Source organism: Bombus pyrosoma, unplaced genomic scaffold (genome assembly GCF_014825855.1).
Source record: "Bombus pyrosoma isolate SC7728 unplaced genomic scaffold, ASM1482585v1 HiC_scaffold_4727, whole genome shotgun sequence".
Classification (NCBI taxonomy): domain Eukaryota; kingdom Metazoa; phylum Arthropoda; class Insecta; order Hymenoptera; family Apidae; genus Bombus; species Bombus pyrosoma.
The window spans coordinates 996207-1012103 of NW_025219987.1; the positions used below are offsets into that span (position 1 = coordinate 996207).

A 15897-nucleotide genomic window follows, 5' to 3' on the forward strand; every position below is an offset into this window, starting at 1 on the left:
ATGGAACATTATCTTCCCGGAGGATTACGATGGTGCCTCCGCGAATGCCGTGACTGCCCTTTTTCCACTTGTTACGGCTGGTCAGCTCGCTCAGGTATTCTCGGTACCATCGGTTCTAGAAATGCTGTTTTATCTGATGGATCCTCTGCCAACTGGATAACCGATTTGCTGGAGTCGTCCTGAAATCTCTTTCCCGTAAACTTGTTAAAGTGTCGCCTATTAGGAAGTGACCGGGAGTGAGAACAGGGGAATCATTAGGATCGGACGAAATCGGAGTCAGTGGGTGGGAGTTTAATATGGCTTCGATTTCAACGACAAGGGTGTTGAGGTGCTCAAAGGTCAAGAGCTCCATGCCGACGACACGAGTGAGATGGCGCTTAAAGAATTTCATCGCGGCTTCCCATAAGCCGCCAAAGTGTGAAGAATTAGGAGGATTAAAACGCCATTGTATCTGCCGATCTAAAGGGATCTAAAAGGATTGTCGCGCGATATTCTCGCTGAGATATGAATCGGCGTAAAGCGGCCAGGAATGCTTCGGTGGTTAGATAACTCGCGAGTTCGGTGTGGACAGCTTTGGTCTCCAGACATATGAATATGACGACGTATGCTTTGACCTTTCGACGGTTGCGATCTCTTCTCTCCTTAATGTAGATGGGGCCACAATAATCAGTCCCGACGTTGGTGAAGGACCGCGACTCGGTAATACGTGCCTCTGGTAGATCTTCCATTAGGTACTTAACTGATGGTGGGCTCGCTCGGTAACAACGGACGCACCTTTTAATCGTGCACCATACTTGGCTACGGCCATCCATAGGCTAGTAGCGTTGTCTAACGGTATATAATATGGCCTGTGTCCCTGAATGATGATTCTTTCGATGTTCCTGATCAATAATGAGTTCCGTCGTAGACGTTTTCGGCAAAATGATTGTATTAACTTGTTGTGTGCCGAAATGATCTCGTTTACGGTAAGCGGTGCCGCTCGGTCTTGCTTATATCGCCATCGAAGATAGCGAGCGACGATTCTCATTAATTTTGGCCAGGAAGAATATCTCTGTAGTATACTGTGGTCGATAGGGTTTGTTGTCAGGCAGATCGACTTCTTCTGTTCAGGGACTTCGACCAACGGTATTGGGCTCCAGATCGGCCAATGTTTTTCGCTCTGCAGGAGCCAACCTGGCCCGTTTTTCCAAATCGACGGACACAAGAATTCCTTGGGCGTTTGACCTCGGGAGATGAGATCCGCTGGGTTGTCATCGGTAGGCACATGACGCCAGTCGCAGATGTTGGTCTTGGTCTGTATTTCGGCCACTCGATTCGCTACAAATGTTTTTAAGGTGTGCGGCGAGGAGTTGATTCAATGGAGCACGATTGTGGAATCAGTCCAATATACGATCCGAGATACCTTGATCGTTAGGGCCTTATGTATTGAGGACATCAAGGAGGCCGAAAGGAGTGCTCCGCTCAATTCGAGACGTGGTATGGTGAGCGATTTGAGCGGCGCTACCTTTGATCCTTTTGTCGTCGTTGATTGTTTTCATAATCAGTGGTTCGGAGATAGACGCGAGCCCCATATGCTTTCTCGCTAGCATCACAGAAGCCGTGTAATTTGAATTTCGTGACGGATTTTATGATGGCCTTCCGCGGGTATCTTCCATCATTTAGCAATGGTAATTGTGCACGGTATTAATTCCATTCAATATGCAAGTCTGTTGGAAGGGATTCATCCCAGTCCACCTTCAATGCCCAGACTTGCTGTAATAGCATTCTTGCTCGTACGATTACCGGCACGAGCAATCCCAGTGGATCATCAATTTGCGCGATGACCGAGCTGATTGACCGTTTTGTGACCCGGGAAGTATCGTTGGTCGTCTTGACCGAACAGAGGATTGAATCGTCGGCTGAATCCCAAAAGACACCGAGTGTTTTTAATGTGGATGATTCGCCGAGATGTAACTTCTTGTGAGTATCTTGTTCAGGTAGTCCTCGTAGCAGATCCCGGTCGTTGGATGCCCACTTGCGAATATTTAGGCCGGCTTGCCTTAGTAATTCAGTGAGTTCATTTTGTATCGGCTCCGATCAGCGCGTCGTCGACATAGAAATCCCGTTGCAGGATTTGCGCTGCTTTCGGAAATCGAGATCCCTCGTCCTCTGCCAATTGCTTAAGGCACCGAATGGCTAGATACGGAGCTGCGGATAGACCGAACGTTACATTATTGAGTCTATAGGTCTCGATCTCGCCGTTATCGGCACGCCACAAGATCTTTTGATAATTACGATCTTCTGGACGTACGATGAATTGCCGACACATTTTCTCGATGTCGCCGGTAAGGACGTATTGATGCGACCGGAATCTCAATAATATGTTTATTAATTCCTCTTGTAGTTTCGGACCGGTATGCAGGGCATCGTTTAATGAAACTCCGGTGGTACTTGATGCCGATCCGTCGAACACCACCCGGAGTTTAGTAGTATCGCTTGATTCCTTGATCACGCCGTGATGTGGTACATAATATCCGTGGTTAGTGGGGTGATCCATGTTAACATTTGTCATATGTCCCAGGTCAAGGTATTCTTGAATCACCGCACGATACGCGATTTCAAGTTGCTTATCACGTTGAAATCGGCGATGAAGAGAGGAAAGTCGCTTCATTGCAGCGGCCTTCGACGACCCTAGAGAAGGAAGTTTTTCGTTGAACAGTAATGCAACGATGTATCGGCTTTCTTTGGTTCGTCGGACGTGGTTTCGGAAGTGCTCCTCATATTGTCGTTCAGATTCTGAAAGATGTGTGGCGAATGGTCCTTCGTCGATTTCCCAAAATCGCGCGAGGTCCGCTTGCAAAGCTGTTGTAGTTACGTAGAACATGTTTGTCGCAGTTTGGGACGTTGGACTCCCCCCGATTACCCAGCCGAATCATGTCTTTTGCAAATGCAGTTCAGGCTCGTTCGGCTGCGATAAATTGATCTGTCCGATACACATCGCCGCAAGTGTTGATCCCGAGTTAATAAGACATCGATCGGAGCTGGCGAATGGAATCGTGGATCGGCTAATTTGATATTTCTAGGTATGTCCAGGCTTGAGTGATCGATGGGTTTACTTGGAATTAAATTCCATATGGCCGGGATAACGAGGAACTTTAATGTTTCTTTATATGTGCCGTTCATAGAAGTTATCGTGGCCGTGATATATCGTTTAGAAGTAGTTGTCAACGTGTCTAGAGCTCCAATTGGGACCGAACATCGGTGTTGCTTTATTTGGAGCGCTTTAGCTAGTTTTTCCGTAATAAAGTTCATACTAGATGATGCTGATTGTTAATAATATGAATTTGTGTGGTCGGATAATAATAGAATAAGTCGGATGCCAGTGGTCTTGCGCGTTCGGTCGTCAATGGAGTCATCGACTGTCGTTGTCATTTCTTCTGCGTTCGTTTCGGACTGGTTGATGGACTTGGAGGCAAGTTCGTCCGTGTTGTCTCCGAAACGTGTGTTCTAGATGACCTGCGAGGACTTGTTGGTGACGACTATGTGTCCGATCGTATGCTTGAGGAAGAAAAGCTTCAACTTGCTGTTGAGGAGCCCGAACTTGTGTGTTGCTTATCCTGATGCAGCAACGAATAATGCCGTCGTCCGCACATATGACAGGATCTGACCTTGCACTCTCGCGCCGAGTGTCCTTTCCTCAGGTAATTCAAGCACAACGATGCTTCTTTAACGTCCGTAAGGCGCCCGCTCAAGGGTTTGGTCTTGAAGGTGGTACACTTCTAGATGGGGTGTTGCTCTTGGCATGTGTGACATGTTGACGTAACCTGTGATGTGAAAGCGTGGCCCCGGGAAGAGTTTTGTCGCGGGCGATTGCGCGTTGTCGTCTCTTTTATTAACGGAATCACTGTGCAGCTCAACTTGCCACAGCTAGCTCGTTTTTCTAAAAAGGCTAGTAAATGTTGGACTGACGGGATTTTCTTGTCGGTCAGGGTGAGTTCCCATTTGTTGACGATATTTGCACTAATTAGTGAAGTAAGTATCCCATTAAGAACGGTATCTAGAAGGGATTCGCCGGTGATTTCTAACGTAGGTGTTGTTTGAAGTTCACGACTACTGCTTCTAATGCTTCGGCTGTATCATTTTTCATCTTGGGAAGATTTGTTATCGCGTGCCAATGGTTCATGCAGATTTATCGCGGATTCTCAAACTTTTCTTTTAGCGAAGTGAGGGCATTCGCGTAGTTTGCGTCTGTCGTCTCCAAAGATTGTATGCACTGTGCTGCTATCCAGGTTAATGAGGTGCGGAGTTAATGCAGCTTTTGGACGGGTATCAGTTTGTCGTTGCAATCGTTTGTAGACATGAAGGTGTCATGAAAGGATTCCCAATCATCCACGGTACCGTCGAACGTAGGCAATTGAATCTCCGGTAACCTTACTGATATTGGCCCGGAATGAGTGCTGGATTCGCGTGTTTTCGGAGTTGAAGTCGAGGTTTGTTGTAAGTTAAATATATGACGGCCTATCCGGTTACCTACTTCGTCGAATTGATCAGTTATATCGAGACCGCGCGTAGGGTCCTCGTTGTCGTAAGGTGCCATCGCGTTGGGTAGCTTCGAATCATAGTCGAACTTCCTTCAGTTGTTCCTGAAGGATTATCAATTCACTCTCTCCATAATTATCGGGTGCTTCATATACCGTCAGTCGTTTTGATAAACGTGTGAGTCGACCGATCTAATATCCTCGGGCTCAACGCATGCCGGTGAGTTTTTCGTTGTTTGACATTGTTGCCGTGGATTATTTGAATCGAAATTGGTGACGCGCTTAACGAGCTTACCTGATTGTTTTGAAATTTAAGTTGTCGGAAATCGTTGTGTATTTGTCCAGCTACAGTGGGACGCTGCGTGGTAGCGCACCTCGATCAACGTCGATGACTTCGCTGCAGTGATGCACTTCCGCTGCTGGATTTTATGTGGACACGTGGCACTTCGTGATCACTGGTAACTGCACTTTACTGGCACGTATCCGGCTCAGAGGACCAAATGTTTCGTCCGTTCGCGGGGAGACGCGATCTTGATTGAGCGCGTCAACGGGAGTCGTAAATTCCCGTTACGATTTGAAAAATTGACGCCGCGAATCGTACGATCCCTATATTTCGTTTAGGACAATAGGGGTGATTGATTTTGTAGAACACTGCGGTTAACAGGTTATACTGTATATTTTCCACAACGATTTACACTTTATATTTCTTATAATAATGCAAATATCGATTGCCAAGTTACGGTTGAATACTACCTAAGACTCGTTCCGTATTGGCGAAGGTGAACGAAAGTTGTTGAGATCTGACCACTCTCGAGCTGATGTGTAACTATGATGTATATAACTGAGATGTGACTCTAAGATATGTACTAGACTGGGGAATAGATTTCAACTCCCTGTCTGCTCTCATGTCATGACGGAGGAAAGTTCGATATCGTTACATTGCTCGAACGCAGAAAGCGGATTGTTGGTCTTGCTTTTCATTAAGAAAAGAGAGGGTAACGATCCACGTTGATCATTGGTTATAGTCAATGTTTAATAACGAAAAATAGGAGGAGCAAATCTCCTACCAAAGTGGATTGTGTATGACGTGGTAACTGGAAAAACTCAGCTTTTCCGTTAAGCAATTACTCGCTTTTCCCGTGAGATGCATACTCGTTTCCTCCGTAATTTTAGAGAGCTTATAATAAACCTAAGGACTGCATTAAGGACCAACCATAAACCGATATATTTGCAAGATTCCAAATAAAGTTAAAAAGCTAAACTAAAAGCTTAGGTTTATTGTGGGTCTTTAGGTTTATTGGGATCAGAATGACGGTATGTGGGGTCTTGGCGTCCAGGTCTTGGCAGCCACGTTATGAGTTGTTGAGGTTATTAGATGTATAATGAGAGAGACGCGTGGATAAATTATAAGGTAGAAAAATATATTTGAAATACGGAAGTGAAAAATACAAAAATTGAAATANATAATATGAGCTGGTCCAGATCCGCACGCTAGCAGTGTTACTCTATAACTGAAAAACCCTGAAGCCAACGTCGCCTTTCGACTGTTTATGGCCTGCCTTCGTCGCAGTCTTTTGTCTATGCGCTGTCGATGGCTTCAATGCTTTAGAAAGCTAAAAAGACCAGATGTAGAGTTTTCTTAAAAGCAGTGACCTTCAACACGAGTGACGCCGCAGGCCCATCCCACGCGACGTAACAGATATTATTGAAGTTGACATTGACGTATATGGGAATAATAAAACTCGATTAATTTCTCTTCTCGAAAATTCAAAGATTCATTCGTTACGGGTTTCCTATGTACTCGCGTAAATACAAGCCAGTTGGAAATACGATTAATTAACCCTAACATTACCGTACAAAGAAGTCCTTATAGACTTAGCGAGGAAGAGCGCAGAATAGCTCGTGAGAGAATAAGCGAATTAATTCGAGCAAAATCATAAGGCTTAGTAATTCACCGTTCGCGAGCCCTATGTTACTCGTGGAGAAAAAAGATTCCTTAGATGGATTAGGTGTAGAATTTCGAGAACTAAATGAAGTTATGGTCGCGGATCGGTATCCCCTACCTCTCATTGCGGACCAAACCGCAAGGTTTCAAAAAGCGAGATACTTTTATTCATTTTTAATTCTACGGAGCATACAACATTTGTTACCCCGACGGGAATTACGAGTATATAACAATGCCGTTTGGATTGAAAAATGTACCGTCCGTTTTTCATAGGGCCATTCTCAATGTGGCCGCGGGCACAGGACGGACATGTAACAACAAAGGTACGAAATAACGGTGCTGCTCTCCTTAGTACAAAGAATGATCCGCGAGGTGAGGAGAAGACTATAAAAGGGTCGTTTCATTTGGACAGATACACAGTTGCTGATTGAGTTGATGATTGATTTAGTCGCTGAGTTGGTTATTGAGTTATTGAGAGAGAGAGTTATCTAAGATAGCTTACGGAGCGGAGTACTACCTTACGTTGAGAACACGAGAATTGTGCGTCACGTCGAGTTCACTCCTACTCGAGCAACCGAGGTGGACTGACGTGTCTAGTCGGTCGTGTGCTCCGGTGAAGCGATTCAAAGAAAGGATTCGTAGAGAAAGTAAACTAATAGTGATAGAGAGGTGAAGTTTAAAAATGCAGCAGATATCAACAATAAAAATTACAACCAAGGGTGAAATGCACTATATAAGCAGGTCGGTAGATTTACCAGGCCCAAAACAACAACAGCAAAGCAACAACAACCAAAACGATATGGCTATAGAAGAAACGGAAGAGCAGTGGAGACAGGAGGAGCAAAACCACGACTACGAAAGATATTTCCAGGACGAAACCTGGAAAATAACAAAGACAACTAAGAAACGTAAAACGACAACAAGCACAAGTGCAGCAGATAATCTAGATACAGAAAAGCAGCGATGGCTGTAAGAATTACCACTAAGAAATTCCTTCAGCTCACTAACGGAAGAAATAGATGCTGATCCGACAAGTAAAGCCACAACTCATTATTTATCGAGGCCCAAATAATAGACCCGCTTTATTGAACTACTAAACAATATAGTCGGAAAAGATAATTATATAATAAAACAAACAAAATTAGATAAAATAAAAATTCAAACAAACATCCCTGAAATTTATAGGAATGTGAGAAAAGCATTAAAAGAAAAAAATGCTGTGTACCACACGTTCCAGCTCAAAGAAAGAAGCTACAAGATAGTTATAAGAGGTTTGCACCCAAAAAGTAACACAAAAAAATTAAGCGACGAAGTAGCAAAAATTGGCCATCAAATAACAACTATAAACAACATAACGAGATATGACACGAAGCAACCATTATCACTATTCTTAATTGAACTGGAACCCAGAAACAATAACAAAGAAATATATGAAATCAAAAAAATACTAAACACAATAGTAACAGTGGAACCACCACGCTACAAAAAAGATATACCACAATGCATGCGGTGCCAACAATATGGCTACACAAAAAATTATTGCAACAGAAGCCCAGCGTGCGTTAAATGTGCAAAAAACCACTTAACAAGACACTGCCCATACTCAGGAAAAATTGAAGAAGTTAGATGCTACAACTCTAACGGAAAACACCCAGCCAGCTATAAAGGATGTGAAATCAGGAATCAATTACGACGTAAGCTGCTTTCACCACTTCGCAATACATCAATCAATAACTACAAAACACAACAAAATATAACAGATAGTGATACAACATTGATAGAAAACATCAATCCCCAAAATGTACATCACGCTACGAACAATAACCACAACAACTCCAGCACCTTTGGTAGGCAAAGCTACGCGCAAGTAACCAATCAATCAGCACACATAGACAATCAAAACCAGAGCAATGGCAAAAACGACGCTACAGAAATCAAGGAATTGCACAAGCAATCCATCAATAACACCGAAATGCTAACAAAAATGATAAGCGAGCCAAATGCAGTTCTCAGACAGTAAACACAACAGACCACAGTCATGCTTCAATTACTTACAAACATGCTAAGCAAAAAATAGAAACGGACACGCTAAAAATAGCTGCCTGGAACTCAAACGGCCTACAACAAAGGGCCCTAGAAACTAAAACATTCCTGTACAACAACAATATCGACATACTACATGTTTCAGTAACACACTTCACTACAAAAAGCTACATGAAAATACCGTACTACACTATATATGATACCAAACACCCCTCAGGAAAAGCACACGGAGGGACCGCAGTGATAATAAGAAACGACATAAAACACCACTTACCACACCAGCCAAGTTACTAAGGAATATATCCAAGCAACCACCGTTACAGTACAAACTAGCAGCAATCATTTTCAGTTGTCAGCAGTATATGTACCGCCGCGACACAAAATTACCTCACAAATGTGGGAAGAGTACTTTCAACACTTAGATGATAAGTATATCGCAGCGGGAGACTACAACTCAAAGCACACACAATGGGGATCAAGAATTACTTCACCTCGAGGTAGAACCCTGGAAAAATACATTAGAAACAATAACCTCAATATATTATCCACAGGAAGACCGACATAATGGCCGACATACCTGAGCAAAATACCTGACCTACTCGATTTTGTAGTTACAAAGCGAATAAACGCAAATAAGCTAAAAATAGCACCCAGTCTAGAGCTTAGTTCCGATCATACACCGAAAATAATTACATACAGAAACAAACCAATAATTCATAACAATCCAGATATATCATGTAATATAACCACCAAATGGCAATCATTTAAAGAAATAATCGAGAGTAAGATCAACTGCAACATCCCATTAAAAACACCCGAACACATTGAACAGGCAAGTAGTGTGAGCGCGAAATCTCGCCTTTTGGGAGACCGTTCCATTCCTGGAGTTTATGACTTATAGTGGCTTCGCTCATAATTATGTTTTATCCACTTCCAGCCCCCACCTACCGAGGGAACGGCGCGCATAGATGGTCGGCGCGCGACTTGGAAAAACCCTGCCCTCCCCTTGTGGGTTGGACAAGTTGAACCTACCCTTTCGGGCGGCAGCTCGCTTAGCCGATGCCACGCGATGCACGCACCGCGCCGCACCTTTACCAGCGGGGCCACGAGGAGGCGGAGCTGCCAGCTTATAGCTCGGTCCCAGGAAGTTAGCCCTCAGGCCGATTATAACCTGCACCGTCACAGCACTCATTTTCATGGGTGCCGCCTGCATCCGCGGTCACAGGCTTTGCCACATAAGAGTCATTACGTCCAAGACAGCGACCCGTGGCTATGCTGTGTTAAAAACATTGAACAGGCAGTAACAACATATACAGAAACTATTCAAGAAGCAGCATGGGCAACCACCATACCTGAAGCAACCAAAAGACAAACAAAAATAATTCCGCCAGACATCCTTGAAAAAATTAGAGAAAAAGGAAAAGCGAAAGCAAAATGGCAAAAACATAGATCACGAGAAAACAAAAACACCTAAACAAACATGCAAAGGAAATAAAAAACAAAATAAAAGAGCACAATAATAATGAATTCACAAAGTACATAGAGACACTCTCTGCACACGAGAACTCCAACTACTCCCTATGGAATGCCACGAAAAAAATAAAGAAGCCAATAAATCTAGTCCCAGCAATCAGAAAAGCAGATAACACATGGGCAAGAAGCAACGAAGAGCAAGTTGATGAATTTTCCAAGCACCTATGCAACACGTTTACACAACACAATATCAACAACAGAAACCTCAATTGTCATACGGACAAGGATGCGCCAACCACTAGTACCTCAACTGACAAGCAATACACCATACCTAAAACAACAGCACAAGAAATTAGAAACATAATCGAAAAAACAAAAAACAATAAAGCACCAGGAATCGACCTAATCAATGGTAAAATCTTGAAAAACCTTCCTCCAAAAGCGATGCCACTAATGACAATAATATACAATGCAATTCTAAGAATTCAATACTATCCTAAACTATGCAAACTAGCACAGATCATAATGCTACCTAAACCAGGCAAAGACCCACACCAAGCAGCATCTCACAGACCAATATCGCTACTTCCTGTGTTTTCAAAAATCCTAGAAAAAATAATATACGTCCGCCTAAAACCAATAATAGAGAAGGTAAAATTAATACCAGATCACCAATTTGGATTCAGAAACAAACACTCCACGATAGAGCAAATGCACAGGCTCATTAATGAAATAATACTAGCATTAGAAAACAAACAATACTCTACAGCCCTCTTTACGGACATCGAGAAAGCATTTGACAAAATAAACCACGAAAGCCTGCTACAAACAATCAGAAAACAATTCCCGGAACAAATATACCAGTTAATAAAATCCTACTTAAACAGCAGAACCTTCGTAATAAAAATCAAGGACACATACTCTGAAGTTAAAGACATCAAGGACCAATACTATACACATTATACACGGCCAACATACCAACAACTACCAATAGCAAAATACTTACATTCGCGGACGATACAGCTGTACTAGTCAGGCACAGTAACCCAGAAACAGCAGTCACATTACTACAAGAACACATCACAAAAATAGAAGAGTGGCTGCAAGCTAAACAAATAAAAGCAAACCCCAATAAATGCAACCATATTACATTCACATTGCGAAAACAGATGCCACCAAACATCCTACTAAACGGCGCGCACATAACACACACAAGACAAGTAAAATACCTAGGACTCCACATAGATACACAACTCACATGGAAACAGGATATTAAATCTATAATAGGCAAAATACAGACGACATGGAGACAAATGCATTGGCTAACATGTGGAAAATCCAAACTAAGCATAGAAAATAAATTAAAAATATGCAAAACGATCATAAAATCAATCTGGTCATACGGAATACCACTATGGGGGACAGCAGCATCGATCCATATAAACAAAATAGAGACATTACAAGCAAAAATTCTTAGAACAATAGTATGCGTCCTATGGTATGTTAGAAACGAGGATATTCGGAAGGACCTGGGAATACCGACGGTCAAGGAGGAGATTACCAGATGCGCGGAAAGGTACAGAGAAAGAACAGGAACACACCCAAACCGGGTGGTTTGGAATTGCGGAAACAATCAATACAATCCTAGAAAGAAGACGAAAAAGGAAACACCCAGCAGATCTCACAAAGAATATAACCTAACAAACACGAAGATGTTACCCCGCTGGGGGTAACCATCCACATGCTGTGTATTTAAGTTATAATTATTGCCGACTCAATAGATCAAGCCATAGAAAGATTGGACACGGTTTAAATACCTACGTAAAAGCCGGATTCTCCTTTAATTTTTCTAAATGCTTTTTTCCAAAAACATTGATACTTTATCTTGGGATATGTGATTCATAATGGAGAAGTTCGTCCCAACCCGGGTGAAATACACGCATTGAGTTCTTTACCTGCGCCAACGACCGTCACACAGCTCAGGCAGTTCATAGGTTTAGCCTCCTATTTCTGAAAATTGTCCCTAAATTTTCACAGGTAATGAAACCCCTGTATGCACTTACTTCCGGTAACAGAAACATAACTTGGACAGATAAGCATAAAAAAATAAGGCAAAAGGTAATCTTCGTACTGACTGACGCGCCGGTGTTAATGTTATATGACCCCAATTATCCGGTAGAACTACACACTGATGCTAGTCCGGATGGATATAGGGCTATTTTAATGAATAAGGTTGACGGTAAAACAGTGTAGTAAAATACTATAGTAAGAAAACTAGTCCCGCGGAATCCAAGTATCATCCGTGTGAACGAGAGACGTTAGCAGTTGTAAACGCCGTTAAACGTTTTCGCCACCATCTACATGGACGAGAACTTCTTGTTGTTATCGACTGTAATTCTTCTTAGGGATCTAGCAAAGTCAGGAACACCTTGGCCTTGACTTTTAAGTTCGGCACATTGGTTCAAGTGTTCCCATTTTCATCTTTTTCTAGCTTTTTCCACGTCCTCGGTAGTGACTGGCCAATTAATTCTTAAGGAATTCGCCATTCTTTTCAGTTTCGAATGTGTGTCCCCGCCGATCAAACTTGTAGCTGCTGGATCGGTTGAGTTCTTAATTTTGATGGCACTCTTTAAGGTACCGAGCTTTACAAGATGTTCGAATCTAGGTATACCTAGACCTCCGTTTGCTTTGGAAGTGTAAAAGAATCCAGTGGCAGTTGAAGGCACAAGATGTAGTATTGCCTTTATTTCCTGTTTGCCTTCGCTATCCAACAATTTTAAGACTGTATCGCTTGGAAGATTGATCAACAGGTGGTAGATGGAGCGAGGAAGGATGTACTTAGTTACTAACTCGATTTTCTGGCATGGTTTTAAAGAGAGCTCTTTTCATCTCCTTATAATACTCAGAATTTCTAACACTATTATGCCACAGTGAATATCCTTCCAAGATCCCATTTGGGCGCCTAAATATTTGAAAACCTCTTCAGGATAATTTTTAGGTTTAATTTCTAAGACTTTTACGAACTAGGTGTCCCTTTTGGCGACCACCTGGAAAGACTGACTCTTCTCCCCAGAAATACTCATTCCCGGGCTGCTTAAGTACTGATGGAGAGCGTCCAACTGTCGTTGCGCCTCCCTCTCATCCTTGGCAAGCAATACTATGTCGTCGGCAGAACAGGAACTTTTCTCTGATCGTTCACTTTAATGCTGGTGTCACTTTTAATATTCTCTAGCAGTGGCTCCAGATACAGATTGAATAGCAGCGGTGACAGAAGATTACCCTGCTTAACTCTAAGGATGTCGACCACGACCCCTTTGTTGCCACTTGTTTTAGTAGTTGTTCTGCATCCTTTATACATTTCCATAATAATTTTGTGGGGGGTTGGTCGAGGATAGATAATGTGAAATAACGAGAGCTAGGGATTGCTGTCGCAACCCGTAAAATATATTTCGAATAAGTTAAATAATTAAGTGAATAAATAAAGTACAAACTGTCGTAAGACGCTCGTTTACTGTATTCGCACCGATAGAATATCCGCGGAAAACTCAACTCGAAGATATTGATCGTTAATATGTGTCACTCGGTATATTATATGATGTATCAAAGGCTTTAGATATGTCCACGATTGTGGACACTCTAGCTTTGTCTCTCTTGCTATAATTCAAGGCAGCGTTAAACAGGTCTATATTAATTTTGCATCCGTTTTCGGATGCAAAGACTTTTCGCCTTGAATTTTGTACAATACCTTTCCTTACTCTACCGTCGAGGATAGAAGAGAAGATTCGGCCGAGAATAGGGCCTATAGTAATAGGCCGCCAATTCTCGACTTTATTTGCGTCTTTATTCGCTTTTGGTATTCACGTAGTCCTTCCATACGGTTGGAAAATAGGAACTAAAATACAAGATGTTAAATAATTTATCAATTACTATTGGCAGGCCAGGAATTTATAGGTGTTTTTTTGTACAATGTAGTAGGCTCTGCCGCTGTTTTGTTTCTTTTCTTTTTTAACCTTCCGCTTATATCCTCAGCAGTTATTGCCGGAAATATTTCGTGCAAGTGAGCTTCGGAAGCTCCACTTACTGGGACTTGGGAATTGGCTTGACCCACCCGTCCCCACAAATCACCAAAAAGTCTCTTCGCCTCTCTTGCTCTCAGCGGTTGTCTGGCCGATTCCAGATATGTTAGGTCGTTATTTATAACAATGTCAGCCAGTTTTCTGGGACACTCTTTAAATATCTCTTGGCAGCGTGCGTAAGAGTATCGTTGCCTTTGGTGCTTGTTGTTTCTTTTAATAGCATGCGTATTAGTTCTATTAAACGATTTTGGCTTATTATTGCCGTCGTCTTTATTGTGTCTCAAAAAGGCTTCGTATAGAGATGTGCAGAGAGATTTCTCTATTTTATTAATTAATAGATCCCTATCATTTTTTGATTCCATCCCAATATTACTTAATAAGATATAAATATCTCTCAACGGGGGAGGAATCTCGGTAGACTTTTCTATTTCATTCTCTAAACCGCGTCGCCACTCGTGGACTGATTCTTCACTTGTTACGGCTTTATCCGATTCAAATGGCGCGCTGCCTGGTCAGCGAGATTGCACCCGCCCTCTGTCCCTTGTGTACACTTTTGAAAGCTCGTTTCTTCGTTGATCATTCGTAGCCTTTTTCTTTTGTTTGCAATCCGCTCAGCCGTTTTGCTCGTTAAGATTTTGCAGATTTTTAGGTTAGGGTGTCTATAATCTTTATATTTTTGCTCGAACTCCCTCAAGAGGGTAGCATCTTCTCCTGACCATAGCCTGCTACTATGGTCTCGACTCAGGGTGTCTGTCACTTCCCTTCTTTTTCTATTGTGAACGGCAGGGTGCGCATGTCGTTCGTGAGTCGATAGCCCTCTCTGAGTCCCGAAGCTCATGGGGCTAGCTCCACATTTTTAAGCTCCTTTTTTTCTCTGATTAGTGCCACTACATTTTGGGTTGTGGCACTTTACCCCATGGAGTTTAGGGAAACTCCTTTCGCAACTTAAACATCCCCACTGGATGTGAGCATCCGTGTGATGTCCAGGTCTGTTAGCCTCATAAAGAAAAGGTGAACTTCACTTTTCTCACAGACCGGACAAGCAACCTTGTCACCCACCAACGGCACCATAATTTTTTGATTCAAGTCCGGGGACATCGCCGGGTTGTCGATTGTGGTCCCCTCCGAAGCGAATAAATCCGTCACGACGCTTCCGGGACCGAGAAGCGCTGCGTCCGAAGCTTCATTATTGTCTCCTATTCTGACGTTATAATTTGAATGTGTATTCTTTGGACTTTTTCCCATCATTCCAAATCTTAGTTCTTTTCATTGTCGAGTCGTCATCAGGTAACGAAGGAACGGATTCCTTTATTAAATATTTGTTAATTTGGTCCGTATATTCACAGTCGAAGACCGTTATCGGCAAGCCGATTTTAAGTTTTGCAAGTCTTCCGTTCATTCGTCGCTGCACCCCATGTATGGTAATGTGGTCTTATTTTACATTCTTTTCAACATTCTTTTTCGGCATTAGAGTCAGTGCATCTCTCAAGACGACAAAGCCTTTGCAGCCTTAAGAATGTAAATAGTTTTACATATTGTATTTCAATTTGTTCTCTTTATTATATTTTGTTTGAATTATTGTTAATTATACAATAAAAATGATTGATAATTTAGAAAGATGTAAATGGCCTCTTTAATTGAAATAAAGTCTTAAAGTCTTAACATTAAAGTACAATAAAACTGTCTGATGCGCATCAAAAATCACTGAATGTTTTGTTCTCAAACTTTTATATTAAACTTCCAATTTATATATTTATTAAAGTTTAGTCTTTATTGTTGCTAAATTTTCAAGTTTGCTATTTTATATTACCGATATTAACGATGTCTTATGTTTTGTTATAGA

General features: G+C 42.2%; 1 protein-coding gene across 1 annotated transcript; it reads right to left on the reverse strand.

Moving 5' to 3' along the window:
- Window positions 1-2056: 2056 nt before the first annotated feature.
- LOC122577549 lies at window positions 2057-2863 on the reverse strand. The gene has a single exon (XM_043748876.1). The coding sequence runs from the start codon at window positions 2861-2863 to the stop codon at window positions 2057-2059; it is 807 nt and encodes a 268-aa protein (XP_043604811.1).
- Window positions 2864-15897: the final 13034 nt, after the last annotated feature.